This window comes from Diachasma alloeum, unplaced genomic scaffold (assembly GCF_001412515.2).
Source record: "Diachasma alloeum isolate Michigan unplaced genomic scaffold, Dall2.0 Dall_scaffold_01132, whole genome shotgun sequence".
NCBI lineage: Eukaryota > Metazoa > Arthropoda > Insecta > Hymenoptera > Braconidae > Diachasma > Diachasma alloeum.
In genome coordinates, this window is record NW_021681242.1 from 54,952 (window position 1) to 70,609 (window position 15,658).

General features: G+C 39.2%; 1 protein-coding gene across 2 annotated transcripts in view; it reads left to right on the top strand.

Moving 5' to 3' along the window:
• The window catches only part of LOC107045918, a 28,086-nt gene extending 23,817 nt beyond the window's left edge, over positions 1 to 4,269 (top strand). For both annotated transcript variants that reach the window (XM_015268327.1, XM_015268328.1), the window contains exons 3-6: positions 2,428 to 2,631; positions 2,930 to 3,290; positions 3,543 to 3,824; positions 4,247 to 4,269. In XM_015268327.1, coding sequence (XP_015123813.1) covers positions 2,428 to 2,631; positions 2,930 to 2,961 — 236 coding nt within the window. In that variant the 3' untranslated portion in view covers positions 2,962 to 3,290; positions 3,543 to 3,824; positions 4,247 to 4,269. The remainder of the gene's footprint in view (positions 1 to 2,427; positions 2,632 to 2,929; positions 3,291 to 3,542; positions 3,825 to 4,246) is intronic.
• Positions 4,270 to 15,658: the final 11,389 nt, after the last annotated feature.

Genomic DNA, 15,658 nt, shown 5'->3' on the forward strand with positions numbered 1-15,658 from the left:
AAGAATCAAATTAGGAAACTTGTTCGTCAATGTGTTGAATGCATCGGCCAGAAACCAAAGTTGGTTCATGCTCAGATGGATGATTTGCCTAGAGCTAGAGTTAACGAAGCACCAGCTTTTTCTCGAACAGGTGTCAATTTCTTTGGACCAATTCTCCTCAAGGAGAAGAAAGATCGCAACCGATCCTTCCTCAAATCCTACGGTTGTGTGTTCGTTTGCATGGTTTCGAAGGCCGTACATATTGAGCTTACCACTGACCTTTCCACAGAAGGTTTTTTATCAGCTTTTCGAAGGTTTGTCAGTCGCAGAGGCATTCCTGAATATGTCTACTCTGACAATGGTACAAATTTCGTTGGAGTGACCAGAGAACTCAGTGAACTTTATGATCTTATTTCCACCCCTGACTTCAAAGAGATAGTAGGAAACTACGCTTCGTCCAGGCGCATCGAGTGGCATTTTAATCCGCCACTGTCTCCCCATTTTGGAGGAATTTGGGAAGCGGTTGTAAAGAGTTTCAAATATCACTTAAGGCGCGTTTTAAAGGATCACAAGCTCACTTATGAGCAACTTAACACCTTTCTCATCGAAATCGAAGCGATCTTGAATTTGCGACCTTTATGAACTCTTTCAGCCGATCCCAATGATCCCTTAGCAATAACTCCAGCTCACCTGTTGATAGGTAGACCATTGAACGCGCTGCCCAAAAAATCGTTTCTTTCAGTTCCAGATAATGGTCTTTCTACATATAATTTCATCACCAAGACCAAACAAGATTTCTGGAATAAGTGACACAAGGAATATCTTCACGAATTACAGACTCGTCATAAGTGACAGGACTCCACTGCTGAACTCAAACTGGGTTCAGTAGTCCTCCTCATGAATGATCTTGTCACCTGTGCACGATGGCCACTGGGAGTGATCGTCGAAGTCTTCCCTGGGAGTAACGGCATCGTCCGAGTTGCATCAGTTAAGACTGCTGGTGGCATCTACAAACACAACATTACTCGCCTATGTCTCTTGCCCGTAACTTAGTTGTAGTCTATCGTACCAAGGATTGTAAAAATACGAATTCATTTAACCTGCTCTATAACATTCGATTGTAATAACATTTCGCAGCTTTCGCCGGGAGTATGTTACATCGTAGCACCTGTGAAGGTTTGAGGGTTCACATGCTGGCGACAAGCGGTGGCAGCCCCTTACAGGCACCGTTTTCGCTAGTGTGTGCGCGCGCCGACGGATGCATATGGCGTCATTCAGTAAAAACCGACACTGAAGTGTGTGTGGAGAGCCAGCAAAAATCCAAAATTTACTGAGTCATCTTGACTTAAAACCCAACGAAACCAACAAAACCAACATCTTAAAATAACTAATAACAAATCTAGTGCACTAGTGAACAGTAATTCAAAGCAAAGTGGCTAAGAATTTACAACAAAACAAACGAACAATCAACGGTACGAAATCACACGGTTTCGTGTCCGCACGTGGCACAGAAGCTACGCTCCCGAGGACGCAATCAACAAATTGCGCCAAAAAACCCCCAAATTAACCTGCGTAATTAAAGTTTTAGTGTAAGTTCGATATTTATATGTGTGGACACGTGCTAGCCGTTGTCTTGAACCGTTAAACAACGAAAAAATACATTGTGTTATATGTATGTTTGTGTGAACCCACGTATGACACCGCCATTCGCAGTGAATCCTCCAACTTAGTGTATTGATAATAAATCTGGGTTTTTTATGCCGAAAGGCTTTTTCCCACAAAACTGTGTTCTTCTTTTTTTATATATAATTTAAAGCAGCTATCATACCAACTAGGGTATGATAGCCTTCAACGTCAATTCAGAAAATTTTGCAACTGAGTTAATCCATTGGCGAAAGTCACAGATCAATTCCATCTCTACATCCCGGGTACAAATCTCGCCACTGAATCCCTGCTTGCCACACAATCATACCGGAGCGAAGAGGTCAATTCAAGCGCGTGAGCGGAGTTTCAGCCACATCCCCGCTTAAATTTCTACACGGAAAGCAATTCTGTTAGTCGAATTTAGAATATGAGGAATAATGTTCCGAATACCATTGAAACTTCACAGTTGATCGAATATTTTTATAAGGTTCCATGCATAGCAGCAAAGTCGTCAATTTCGTCACAGAAAGTTCCGAGTTAACAAACTGAACTCTCTCATTCGTTTGTAATCAATTTATCAGGATATCCTCTGTAATTTTGAAGCTCTTCCGGTACCCCATCTCTAAATTCGGCCGGTCATCTAGCTTGTGTACACATTTCCTGTTGTTTTTTTGTCAGTGTCATTAAATTCAAACTCAATGAATTCGAATCGGAAGTGATTTATGTCTTGCCTCAATGGTCACATTTGTCAAAAATGATGTTGCTTATCTAGTAATCTGATATATTATTTCCCGTTTTGACAAGGATCCAAGGAAGAGGTGAACGAGAAAGCCAAGACAATTAGGCAGAGGACCTGTGCTAAACCCACATTGCTCTCTGCGTTAGACATCAGCGAAGATGATGAAGCCAGTTCAAAACCCAAAAAGACGCCGAACATTGTCTCCTCAATAGAGCTCAAGGTAGCTCTCCGAATACAGCAGGAAGCCCTCAAAGAAGCGATAAAGAAGGGTTAGTATCTTACACATCCTTAAGCCGTAGTCCTATCTTACTCTTTTCATCCTTATGAACTGTATGAGCAGCTCACTCAAAGTCACTTTGTAATGTCAAATCTATCGAAATCTAAACTCTGTTGATCCACCACGTTATTCTTTGTACAATAAATAATTCCTCCTGAAATTTTTCATTTTCCACAAGATTGAACTACAATTGAGACAGTTCGGACCTTTGCGTTATGATTCGCAAATAGAATTCAAACAGTTTCAAATGTTCAAAATCTTCACTTCAAAATCTTATTGTTCTTCAACAGAGGAATCGAAAGAATTCCGTATTGAACTCTGATACTCATGAGCCGACCCATGAAAATCGCGAGGCGACATCAGGAAAAAGACGATGATGAAGAAGTCAATTTCCGAGTGTCTCCAATTCTTTTGAACAATGACTCTGAGACTAAGCAGGCGACGGATCAGAACACGGACAAAAGACCTGAGGGCATTGATGATCGTGGACCTAATTTGCTGAATTCTGGAAGTTCATTCAATTACGATCACGATACAATTAATGCTTCTTCCAACACTGAAGAAAAGAGTTCTAGAATGATACTATCGCTCTTGAATACCGATAATCTCCTGAACATACCAATCCTTCGTCGGAATGCGCTGCGTTTTCAGGTAAGAATCGAACTTGCTTTCTATATTGTAATCTCGACATTCGAATCTTACGAAGAATTCATCTGGTTCGTAAATGAAGCTAATTGCTGATATTCTAATCTTATTCTATTCGTTCTGGACAACATTTATTAAATTTGCAGAATGCTAGTCTGTCGTGACAGAAAACATGTGTGTGAAGTTTTCGACTCTATTGACAAGTTCCATAGATTGTAAAACACGGATGATATTGAGATTATGACTGTTGTCTTTTAGGAACAGAGTCATACGTCGAGAGAGCAATGCGGGAAGACAGAGAATTGGGAGAATTGCCCAATGAGCGATTCTCCCAAGAGAATCTCAAGTCCTGCTATAAGCGATGGTTCTGGGAGAGTAAAATAAGGAATCATGAAGCCCCCAGAATTGTCAAATAATATCAAGGAAGTCGCAGGAGGCAACCTTTTCGGAACGACGAAATTGAATTGGAACGATGAAGATGAAACTCTGAAGAGAAGACATGATAGTGATGTGGAAAACGATCTAAAGTCATCTGAAAAGGTAACTTGAGGAAAGTTAATCATTGTGATGTACAGGGTATCCCATAGGAATGTGTGAAAACTAAACTCATCTGCCGACTCATCCAAAATAACCTTGACTCTCTACGTTTGTGTTACGTTTACTAGGGGCCAGTCAGTTTTATTCCAACTGTGGCAGGAGCCTTAGTTTATTAGCAGTAATGAGTGATTTGACAATTCAAAAAAAAAGATATCTCATCGAGCGCTTCTATTCGAGAGGGAAACAATACTGTGAAGCTTTTAGGGGGTTTCGTACTAAATTTGAATCCAAACGAGTTGCTAGCGAAACCACTGACAGGTTACAATAAATTTTCTGTCATATTGATTGTGTGACACAACAAAACACATTACAGATTTTCGTAGAAATCCCGTTGGTTTCTAGTCATGATAATATTCTTTTTCTAGAATAATTGAAAATTCCGAGGAATACGGTATTTTGGATGATCGTAGAGCTACTCTTCCAGGTCTCTCATTCTCTGCTGCAACAGAGGAGAAGGTCAATGAAGTTGAACAGTATTTCAAGGCCAATCCCAACTCGTCCATTCGGAGAGCCGCTCACGATTCAAAATTGACCAAGTCAACATTGCATCGGATCCTCCACGTTTTTTTGAAACTTCATCCATGTAAAATATTGATGTGTCAGCGTTTGACAGAGGAGGCTATTCTGAGACAAAAGAAATTTTGTGAAAGAATGACACAAATGTTTGAAAATGGCGAGCTGCATGAAACAGCAATTGTTTTTTCTGACGAGGCACACTTTTGGCTAGAAAACTACGTAAACAAAAATAATTTGAGATTTTGCGCATCTGAAAAACCTAATTTGTTGGTTACGAAATCTGCTCATCCATAGAAAGTCACTGTTTGGGCTGCTCTCTCCATGAAGGGATCTACCGTTACCGGGAATGAGTACAAAAGAATGTCAGAAACAAAAATCTTCCCTCATGCGAGAAAAAATGGGCTTGTCAATGGGTTTTATTTTATGCAGGATGGAGCAGCTTCCCACCATACTCACGAAGTTTTTGAAATTCTTAATACAGATTATCGCGGTCGAGTTCTTGGTCTGGGATATCCAAAATTTTGTGGAGGGGGAATAGATTGGCCACCCAATTCACCAGATTTTAATCCGTGTGATTATTTCCTGTGGGGTTACATAAAAGATTCTTGTTACGCAATCAAGTCAAAAACAATCGAAAATTTAATAAACAACATTAAAAAGACTGTTCACGGTATTCCACAGGAAACATTAGAACGTGTATTCCACGGTTTCAGGAAACGTTTGGATTATTGCGCCAGTGTTGATGGCTCTCATTTCGAAAACATTTACTATTAATCGCACTTGTCACGTACAATTTTTGTAAGCTACTATTTTTGTTGGGTGAAATACATGTTCCAAGCCCAAGTTCTGCCGAGTACATGTTTCAAGCACAAGTTCTGCCGAGCCCGTGCTTGTCCGGATGTATCTGAGGTGGAGATGCACAGATCTTTTCCTGAAATTGAAGTAAGTGGGAAGCCTTCGAGCCACTCTAATGTAAATTCCAAGAGGATAAATTCTTCTCAAGATGGAAAGGAATCAAAGAAAGATTCAGATATGGATCCTTTTCGTGTGGATGACAACAACAAGTCGACTAAGGTAAATTTCTGAGTAAATATTTCCATCAATTTTGGTGAACTGGAAATTTCTAGCGCACAATGCGGAATTTCTAATCATAGTAGGCATTATTCCATAGGATTTATATGCAGAATGCTCAATCCATGTGTTAAATATAACAAAAAAATGCCTTATTGTTTAGAGTTATGGTCCATATAATACATTTTTGTCTATGAACAACCTCTTCATTACTCGCAAAATACATCTCAGGAGATTTTCTCCCTTGTCGTGAGAGCTAGTTCAAGGAAGTCCAAATTCATTGTCTTGTTTTAAAATATTGATAGCGATACAATAAATAAAATCTGCGAGAAAAAATTAGAGAATGGATTTGGATCATGGGGTTCAAGGATGAAAGTCACGTCGCGGAATGGAGACTAAGAATCAAGACCGACAATTTGCTCTGTCACTAGGTCGACAGGAAATTTTTTCGGCGAAAATGAATGCAAAACTCTCCGTCGGCTCCTTCTACAACCTTCTATGCCCCCAAAATATTTTCTTCATCTTAACGACAAGAAATACTCCATAAATTTCTGAAATTGTTTATAGTATATTGTGTTACTCTTAGGTATAGTTCCGCTAGTGCTCACGAATGAAATGGCTGAATTCCTCATGATGAAATGATTGTACGTTGCAGATTGATGTACAGAACTCTCCTGCATTTCGCAACCAAAGAGATGGCCATCGTTCATGGGAAAATTTAATTGATTTTGATGACAGTCGTACCTCAATTATCGATTCACCAAATATCACGGAGGAACCCTCAGGAATAAATGTCAAAAAAGTAAGTTCGACTTCAGTTATGTAATATTTCGTTATTAATTGCAGATTTTACGGATTACGGTTAACCTTTGATAGAAACCATGACTTCTACCGCTATTGTATAAAACTCAACGTTTCTCGTGCATCTCAGTAATTAATCTTATGGAGTTATATTCAACTTTCAATAATCATAACATAGTCAAAGATATTTCAAATAAGTAATATCCCACGATGAATATGAATTACTTATTTCCGCGATACATTTACGTGAATGATATAAAACGAATAATTGCCTAAAATAAATGGTAAAACAATTATTAGAATCAAATAAAATAATTATTATTCCAACCGGCGGTGCAATTAACAAATCGTATAGTGGCCTTGAGGAGGGGAGACCGATTTGTTAATTATTAGAACCATTCGGAGACAGAAAAGAATAACTGCAGATCGATTTAGTTCCTAATAGAAATTACGGTTTTTCCGTTTTTATGTCTGTCCGGAACACTGATCTTAGCTGTTTAAAAACTATCTTTTTGATACTAATGAGAATAATTTTTTTTTTCGGTAAACCAAAGTATTTGGATAGAAATCAAAATTTCACGGTAAAAAAAATAATATTCCTATTTTGGCCCCAAGTAGAATGAACTCAAATTCTAAACAAGTTTCATTTCCCTCAATTCAATGTATTCGGAGCAGAAACAACTGATATTCTGTAAAAAGTCATATTAGTTTGAAAATTCATAAGCTAATCAGTAACAACTAATTACAAGATAAACAGCCCAGAAGTCCTTCATCACATGGCAGTAATCCTTCGTGTATCCCTCTGCGATATCACACGTCTCGTGGTTCTATTGAATGCGATGATCAATTTCCAAAAAACTTGAAGCACACTACCAAATCTCACGCTAAAAAGGTAAGATTCCATCAAGAAACGTTACGGAAGTTGAACAAAATAAAAGCTACGTGTAACTTGAAATGAACACTTTGTGGACCATCGGATTCAACTACAGGTGATAAGACGCCGAACAGCCATAACATGGGAGTATATAGAAAACGACTCAGATTTGGAAAAGCCGATTAAAAAGGTAAATCCATGCAGGTAAATTGCCATAGTATCTATTTCATCAACATACAATTACGGATAAGGTCTGTCACATGATAAAACTTCACGTTAATTTACAATTTTAGAAGCCACTGAGAGTTAAACAAAATAAAATCGCATCAGAGAAATGCAAAGATTCCCCACATGTGTTGAAAGAACTAAAGAATATCCGTAGGCAAGTCATGAAATTACAGGATCAAATGCAAACATTCCAAGTTGTCGCTGTGGAGAAGATCAAAATAGCGAACGATTCCTTCGAAGAACTCAAAGGTATAGTTGAGTATGCCTTGATCTATGCAAAAATATTGTTTACTGTATTTTTTACTTAAGGCAAATTATTTCCTCCGCACAGAGAGTATAGTGAGAAACTTGAGAACTAATTTGAGGGATTTTGAACTCCCCCACCCCTTGCAGGCTATTGGAGGAAAGAAAGTGATGAGGTAAATCAGATTACAATTGTTCAATTGAATTGGGTCCTATACCTGAAGCTTTCAGGTCATGTCCATCAGAATCAACATAGGTTAAAAATATTTGGACACCCATTCACGTTCAGTTGATACTGTAGTCTTCATTCATCACTATAGACATGAAATTTTGAAATGAAACTCCTCAAACGTTTCCATGAGGTGATTCCTCAGACTCATTCTCTCATTTCCTTTTTTCTTTCCTTTCCTTTCCCATGACATGCCAAAGTTCCCTGACTACTGCGGAGATTCCGAAGATAGAGATCCTTAAATGGGCTCACCTATTAGCCAAAACGATAAATGAATTTCATATTTCGCTTCTTAAAGACGAATTGATTGTTAGGGGCGACCCCTGTAAATTACGAATTGGTAGGATATCCCTGTAAAATTCTTCACACGTTGAAGATCGATTAGATGTGTTTTAAATCGAACAATTAACAAAATCAATTGTTATTCGTTTACCCTCCAAGTGGAAAAAATCCAGTTTAGTCTATTTTGCTAGTTAGAGAGAATATTTTCTCTCCACATATTCTTAATGGAGAATATGTGAAAAATACATTTTCTGGCTATATTTGCATGAATGGTACAATTTTCTATTTAAGCACAATTGAAATGGGAAACTCAAGGGAAATTTTGAAAAGGAAAAATCTTCTGTAGCTCAAAAATGAAGTACACTCGACTTGAGTATATTTTCCAATTCTAAGCGTGAGGAAGGCAAACAATGAACGATTGATGTTGTTGCACCAATTCCTCGTATCTAGACACATTCAATCGATCTTTAACGTATAGATAATCTTGGCAATGGAACGCAACTACGTCCGTTCATTTCACTACAATATCCCACTATTTCGACAATTCATCGGAGTCTCCTCTTGATTTATTGGGAAACTATTGTGGAAAATTCTTCACAGTAATGAGTGTTACACGCAGCAGAGGAATTAATAGAATAACATCTGATTTCATTCAGGTATTTTATATAAATATTTCTCGACATGGAGCTTCCAAATGATTATCACTACATTTTGTTTTCTTTTTCTTTTATTAAGGAACATTACTACATCTGAGTGTCTTTTTGTTTCATTAAGAGATATTCCTTTCGATGATTTCGAGATTTTCGAGATGCGAAAATATTCCGCTTTTTTGTCCTTCATCCACAGATTTATACTACTGATAACTGTAGATATGATACACACAGAATTCTGTATCTTTTCCAGTCTGAAATCATGCATATTGGGGAAAGAATATGGATCCCTAAGGAACAGTACGATAATAATTCCGTTCAATCATGTTCACTACAAGCTTTCGTCCGCAATATGGCAGCAGTTATTTTTCAGGAGGAATTGCAAACTAGGAGCGTCACAAGGAGTATTTCTCGTAGAACAGGAGAGAAGAGAAAGGCTTTATCCTCAAAGGGCCGATTAGCAATGAGAGGTATTTAGTTATTGCTCCACTTATTACAGCTGAATCACTACATCTATTTATACCTAAATAAATGTTTTGCAAGTAATATGATAAAGCCGTGTGGACTTCATTGAGTCTCTGTCAAAATACGTATCTTTGTAGTACACATATACTGTCTTCCAAAATCCTGCGGTATATATCTGTTATAAAATCGAAAATTTATAGAAATAGAAATCTCATTGTTGAAGGGGGTGACATCGTTTGTTGTGGAAGTCGGTCAGGTTACTCATGAAAAGTATTTTTTCACACAACTGCACAGAAAGTTCGTACTTTCCTCCCGCTCATCAAAGAGCAAAATACGAACTTTCCTTTGCAGGCGTGTTAAAAAATAGCATGGGCACCTCGGGCGGAAAAACATGACTTTCCGCCCTTGATGCACAATATACTATTCTCACGGGATAGGATAATCATCTGTTCCTTTTCCATCTTCTCTTTGGGAATGTCCTGATTTCACCTAAAATTATGTATTATTTTCAGAAATATAGCGATACTTATCATAAATTAGATGAAGACTCAATTCGAGATGAACACGATGAAATTCCTCACCATTTTCGATCTACGATCAACGACATCAGACAGGCCCCAAGTAAGTTTTGCAAATTTGAAAAAAAACACTCTCAAGAAAATCTCCCAGAATCCTTTTTCCTTTCAAAAAACTCTCTAGTGTCTTCATTGTGGAAAGAACGCCCACATGTATGTTATGCTTCGAGTGAACAAAAAAGATCCCTTGTAGCTGATAGAATGTTGACAATGTCCACGTATAATTACAAAACTATATGAAATGCCATTAAATACTGTCAATGTCTGGGTTAATGGCACTTAAACTTTTCAGTGGCTCTAAAGAACAAAAATACAAAAATAGCTTCCTGGACCGAATAACAATAATTTTGTCTTTTAATTACAGAGAAGATTCAAGCAATGATTAAAAAGAAAATTGCCAAGCCGAAAAAGACAAATTCGGATGGAGTGAAGACTGGAAAGAGGAAAATTCCTGTGCGAGCGAATGGATCACACAATGAAAAAATCCAATCAACACGTGCAAGACCTGATCTGAGGAATCATGTGGACGGCCCGTTGCGTCGCGGAAATAATATTGGTTATTTGTTACATTCTGATTCTGACTCCAACAACAATTCATCCCCCTAGAAACAGAACGATTTGGAAACCAAGAATATGCAAAAGTCACGCTTTCTTAGAGAATCTCCCTACATTTCTTTTGGAAGTTCTGTTGAAGGCACATAACTGGACGGCCTTGTTTGTATCCTAGTCCTCAGGTTTGTATATGGCTCTATGGAATAGAGCTCATCGAGAATTATTATAACTATAAGGATATGAGTCCAATCCATATACGACTAATTAGATATATTTTTTATTTCGTGTAATCTTTCTTCTCTGATTTTTCATTATATAACACGTGTCTAATAATCGCAACAAATAATGGTTCCTGATTTATCCCACTTATTTATCTGCAATTCTGGAAGAATAATCATAATAATCGTAGAAAAAACTCATCACATGAACTGCCCTGAATTAATTCTCTCTCACGTCTCAAGTATCAAGATATAATTGTAATTGATGCACCTCGAATATTATTTCGGAAATACTTACCTCTATTGTAATAATATCTAATATTGATGGAACTAGTCGTACAGAAGTCATCACGAATTTTATTTATTTATGTAGAAAATAGTCGTTGAAGTATATTTCCAATTCTATTTAAAGAATGTTTATTGCTCATTCGTGTGGCTGTTTGATATAAAGAGAAATTCCAAGAATACAATTCTTGAAATTTTCGAGGTTTGACCTATAAAAGACAATTTCATCCTGATGAGTAAAAATACTAGATTGTTATGTAACTGTTTCATTACGTTATGAGGAAATGAAAGAATTGAGGGATCTTGTTTTAACGCAGACTAAATAATTGTATGCAGTCAATTTATTATCAACCCTAATGCTTGTTTTATTTTTAAATTTAGGGAGTTCATTCCAGCTATAATCTCGCCTCGCATTGAATGAAATGAAATAAAAGTATTGTCAAACATTGTAGAAACATCTCTCAACTCGAACACAGGTCTCCGATGAATACTTTTTTCAGAAAGTTCCAACATAATTACTATTTTCCCCAACATTCATATATCCATTTCGAAAATGTCAATGAGATAAATTATCTACGTGATATTGAAATTTTTGGTTTGCTTTTAGCGAATCAATTAGTTGAAGAGGTTAATGAAATATCCTTAATAGTATTATAAGGCTAGTATATTCTTTAATGGATGAATTTTGTTGTGTTTCTCCAATTAATGACATATACGTCCCTAATGTCGGTTCGATATTTGATATAATATTTTTTAATATTATTTCATTTCCTGTCTTTCCGATAAAAAAATGAAAATTGGTAGAAAATAGTTATGTGCATGATATTATGAGTTTAATATTCAAATGAAGGGGAGCCGTTCTGGACGTTGACGGCACTGGTCACACTTTTGCATGTGCTCCTGCTTTTACTTTAATTTAATAAGTTTGTAGTGAGTTTTAAGTTGAAATTCTGATCGCTATGTGCTAGTAAAATTTTTTTTTCTCAATATTGCACGATAAAAACTTTTTCCTGAAGTGATCTTTTTAACGGTTTCTGGAGTTTTCCCTGCTCTCCCTGTCAGCTTTTGAGGTTAGGCTATAGTGCTGGGGTATGAACAACCACTCAACTCCTAAAATCACTGTGCTAGACGTCGATTCCTCACTTATCACTTCTCCAGACCTGGATAAAACTGACGATTCCTCTTCCCCAGAGCTCTCAAATGCTACTGTGATCACCTGTTAATAACACTCTGCCCTTGAATTGCACATCTCAGGCTGAGAACCCCTGGCATACGATACTAGCACAGGCCTGTTCTACTCCAAAATCAGGTACACAGGGTACACCAAAAACAAAAAGGAAATACATCAAGACTATTTCCCGAGAGACAAGAGCCCGATCCAACTCTATTAGTTCTATAAACAAATATCTTCATAAAAGGAAAAGAGCCGAGACAGAAGAGGATTCTGGTAACACCTCATCGTGCCTCCATTCTCCTCCTTCGCCTCACATATCCAAGAAACTCAATCGGTCTTCTAGCTTACCCGATCACCTCCTTGACACTACCTCACCAATGGATAACTCCCAGCATCCACCTGCATCCACTTTAACCACCCTTCGCCCCCTCACAAGCCTCCCACTAGCCCTACCAAGACCTACCCCTCTTTCTCAGGATGAGCTGGATCGCCTGATCAAATCCGGTTCTGACAGAGAGGTCATGGACTCAATTCTACTGAAGATGAATGAAATGTGTTTAGTGGGTAACGCCAGGACTGATGCCATGGAGAAAGCTGTAATGGAGAATAATGAGCTTGTCCGGAAGCAGTTGGACGAGTTTAGGACGTTCATGATAAAGAGGGATGAGTGGACGACACAGCAGATCAATATGATTACCAGCAAAATCTCGTCCATTGAAAAACAACTCGTAATCACTCGGAAGAATGAGTCATTGCCTGCTCAATGGACGGAGAGAATTGTAAGCTTAGAGAAAAAACCAGGTAATATTGAAGTCCAGTCACTTAAAAAGGAATTAAATGAGTTGAATCACAAACTAGAGAACCAGGAAAGGTCTCTTAGAGCAAATAATCTGTCAATAAAGGGTCTCAAGTATGATGGCGCTGCCCCTAAGGTTGCTGTGGAGAAGTTTTTTTCGGACTTTTTCCAACTGGGAAATATTACCTTGGAGCCCAGGGAAGTGGGCAAAGGCTTCAAATTCCTCATTGTTAGACTGATAAACCAGAAAGTGAGGGACAAGATAATGAAGGAGAAGCACAAGCTTGCCAAGTATAAGGATCTCAAGGTTTTCATCGATCCCGATTTTACTCCACGTGAGCAGAAAATCTACTCCTGTCTTAGAGCTGCTGCTAAAGAGCTGAGGGAGAAGGGCCTCAAAGTGAAGCTGGGGTATAGCAAGTAATTGGTGGATGGAGTCTGGTGGCAGTGGGATCTTGTCAATGAGAAACTGGTGAAGTGTGACCTCCCCCCTCCACGCACAAACACAAACCCATCCAAGCCCCAAAACTCTTCAGCAGTCAGCAGCCTCTCAAAAAACTAAAAAAGCTGAGTATTAAATTCTGGAACGTCAATGGCTTGATAAATTTCTCTATAAATGGTTTTGAACCGATTCTGCAGGGGATTTGTCTCTCGGAAACGATGCGTCTGGTTGAGGCTTCGCACTTAATTTCTTACAACCTCAGGAATCATCATGCCATCTGGTCGAATGCACTCAAGGACAAAGCAAGAGGTCGTGGCAGTGGAGGCTTACTATGCTTGATACATAAAGACCTCAACCCCAGGGAAATTGAGGTCACTCCCTGGTGAATCATTTTCAGGATTGGCACTGATACGTGGAATGCTATCGTGATCTCTGTCTATCTTAAACCGACTCTCCCGTGGACCAAGTTCTTGAGCTTGTTCAACTCACCATCACTGAACTTCAAGCAAGCTCTGAGGATGATTTTATGATAATCGGGGGTGATGTCAACGCGCTTGTGGCTGCCTTTGCGGATCAACTACCCCCTGAGCTGCTGGAAGGCTCTTCGTTATTTGCGGACCGATCTACTTTAATTGAAAAAACTGATGAACGTGGTGTGGAGCTGATGAACTACATGCTGGAAAACCAATTCACCTTCTTGAATGGCAGGACAAACTCTGATCGGCCGGGAAGATTCTCCAGCTCGAGAGGATCCACCACTTACGATTTAATTTGGATCAACAACCTAGCCCTGGACGCGGTGTTGGACATGCAGGTTTGTTTTGATTTAATTGGCTCTAACCACCTAGCCCTGCGTCTTGACCTCTCAATCCCTGTTCCCTCTGCGGCCCAAGGTGCAGATTTGCGCACTGTATCCAGCTCTCGTGCTCCTCCAAGAACCAACAACCGTGCCAATCCGATCCTCAACTAGGATCGAGGGGAATTATCTGCATTTTTCTCTCATCTTGATGCCTCCCACAGGCTCCTCCTCGATGCCACCAGCTGTGACGCCGACTCCTTGAATGATAACTTCATCAGAGCAATTTCTGAGGCAGCATGTGCGGTAGGAATGGTGAAAATGCCTAACGCTTCACTTGCTAGAAAACTAGACACTGATAGGAGTCCTTGGTGTACACGGGAATGCTTAAAGCTAAAACAGGAGGCTGAGAGATACTCCAAGGCGATCTACAAACCCAGATTCGATAAAAAATTGGCGGAGGCCTATGATGACAAAGTCAAGGAGTATAAATCTCTGGTTTCGTCTGTGAAAGCTAAGCACAGGAAGAATACCCTCGACAACTTTGCTAACATCTGTAATCCTACAGTCTACTGGGAAACTGTGGCTCAGGCGAGAGGTAGGAAGCGAGGTGCTGGATCAACCTCTATTAGTCTGGACGCCTGGAGCAATTTTCTTCTTCATGTCTACCCTCCGAGGTCCACTGAACTGCACCACGTCCCTGCGGTTCTGAACTCTACACAGGATAAATCAATTACTCTGCTACAACTGCGCTCCTGCATTAGAAGAGCCAAGCGTGGAAAGGCTCCTGGAGTTGATGGGACGTCGAACGATTTCTTCGAAGGCTCTTCCTCCTGAATGGCTTGATTATCGTTTAGCTCTCTTCAATAAAATTTTCCAATCAACGCAGATTCCGGATGCGTGGATAAGAATTGTGTTGTATATGATCCATAAGAAAGGAGATACCTCAGATCCTCTCAACTATCGGGGAATCGCTTTAGTGAACAACAACATCAAACTCTTCACGGAGATCCTCAATACGAAAGTGTATAATTGGGCTGAGCTGGAACTCAAGATACCTGAAGAACAAGCTGGATTCAGGAGGAATAGAGGGGTGATGGATAATCTCTTCACCCTCCAATCCACTCTTCAATCTCGAATCAGACTGCAGGGAGGGAAGGTCTATGCTCTTTTCGTTGACTTCAGAAGAGCATTTGACTCGATCCCTCACCTGCAGCTGTGGACCAAACTTAACCACCTTGGAGTCAGCTCAAAAGTCATCTCCATCGTCAAAAGCCTCTACGACCATGCAACGATGCAGATCAGAACCTCTGAGGGTCTTTCTTGTCAGGTCAATGTAAGTAAGGGTGTCTTGCAAGGAGAGAAACTCAGTCCTCTGCTCTTCAATTTGTATCTTTCGGACATTGTCTCCTTCTTTCGGAACGAAGGGGTGAACGGAGTGGACGTTGATGCGCATACTGATGTCTTAATGCTTTTGTACGTGGATGACTTGGTTATCCTCGGAAACAACTCGGTAGATTTGAAGAAAAAGTTGATAATACTTGGGCGTTACTGTCAAGCAAATGGCCTGAACGTGAACA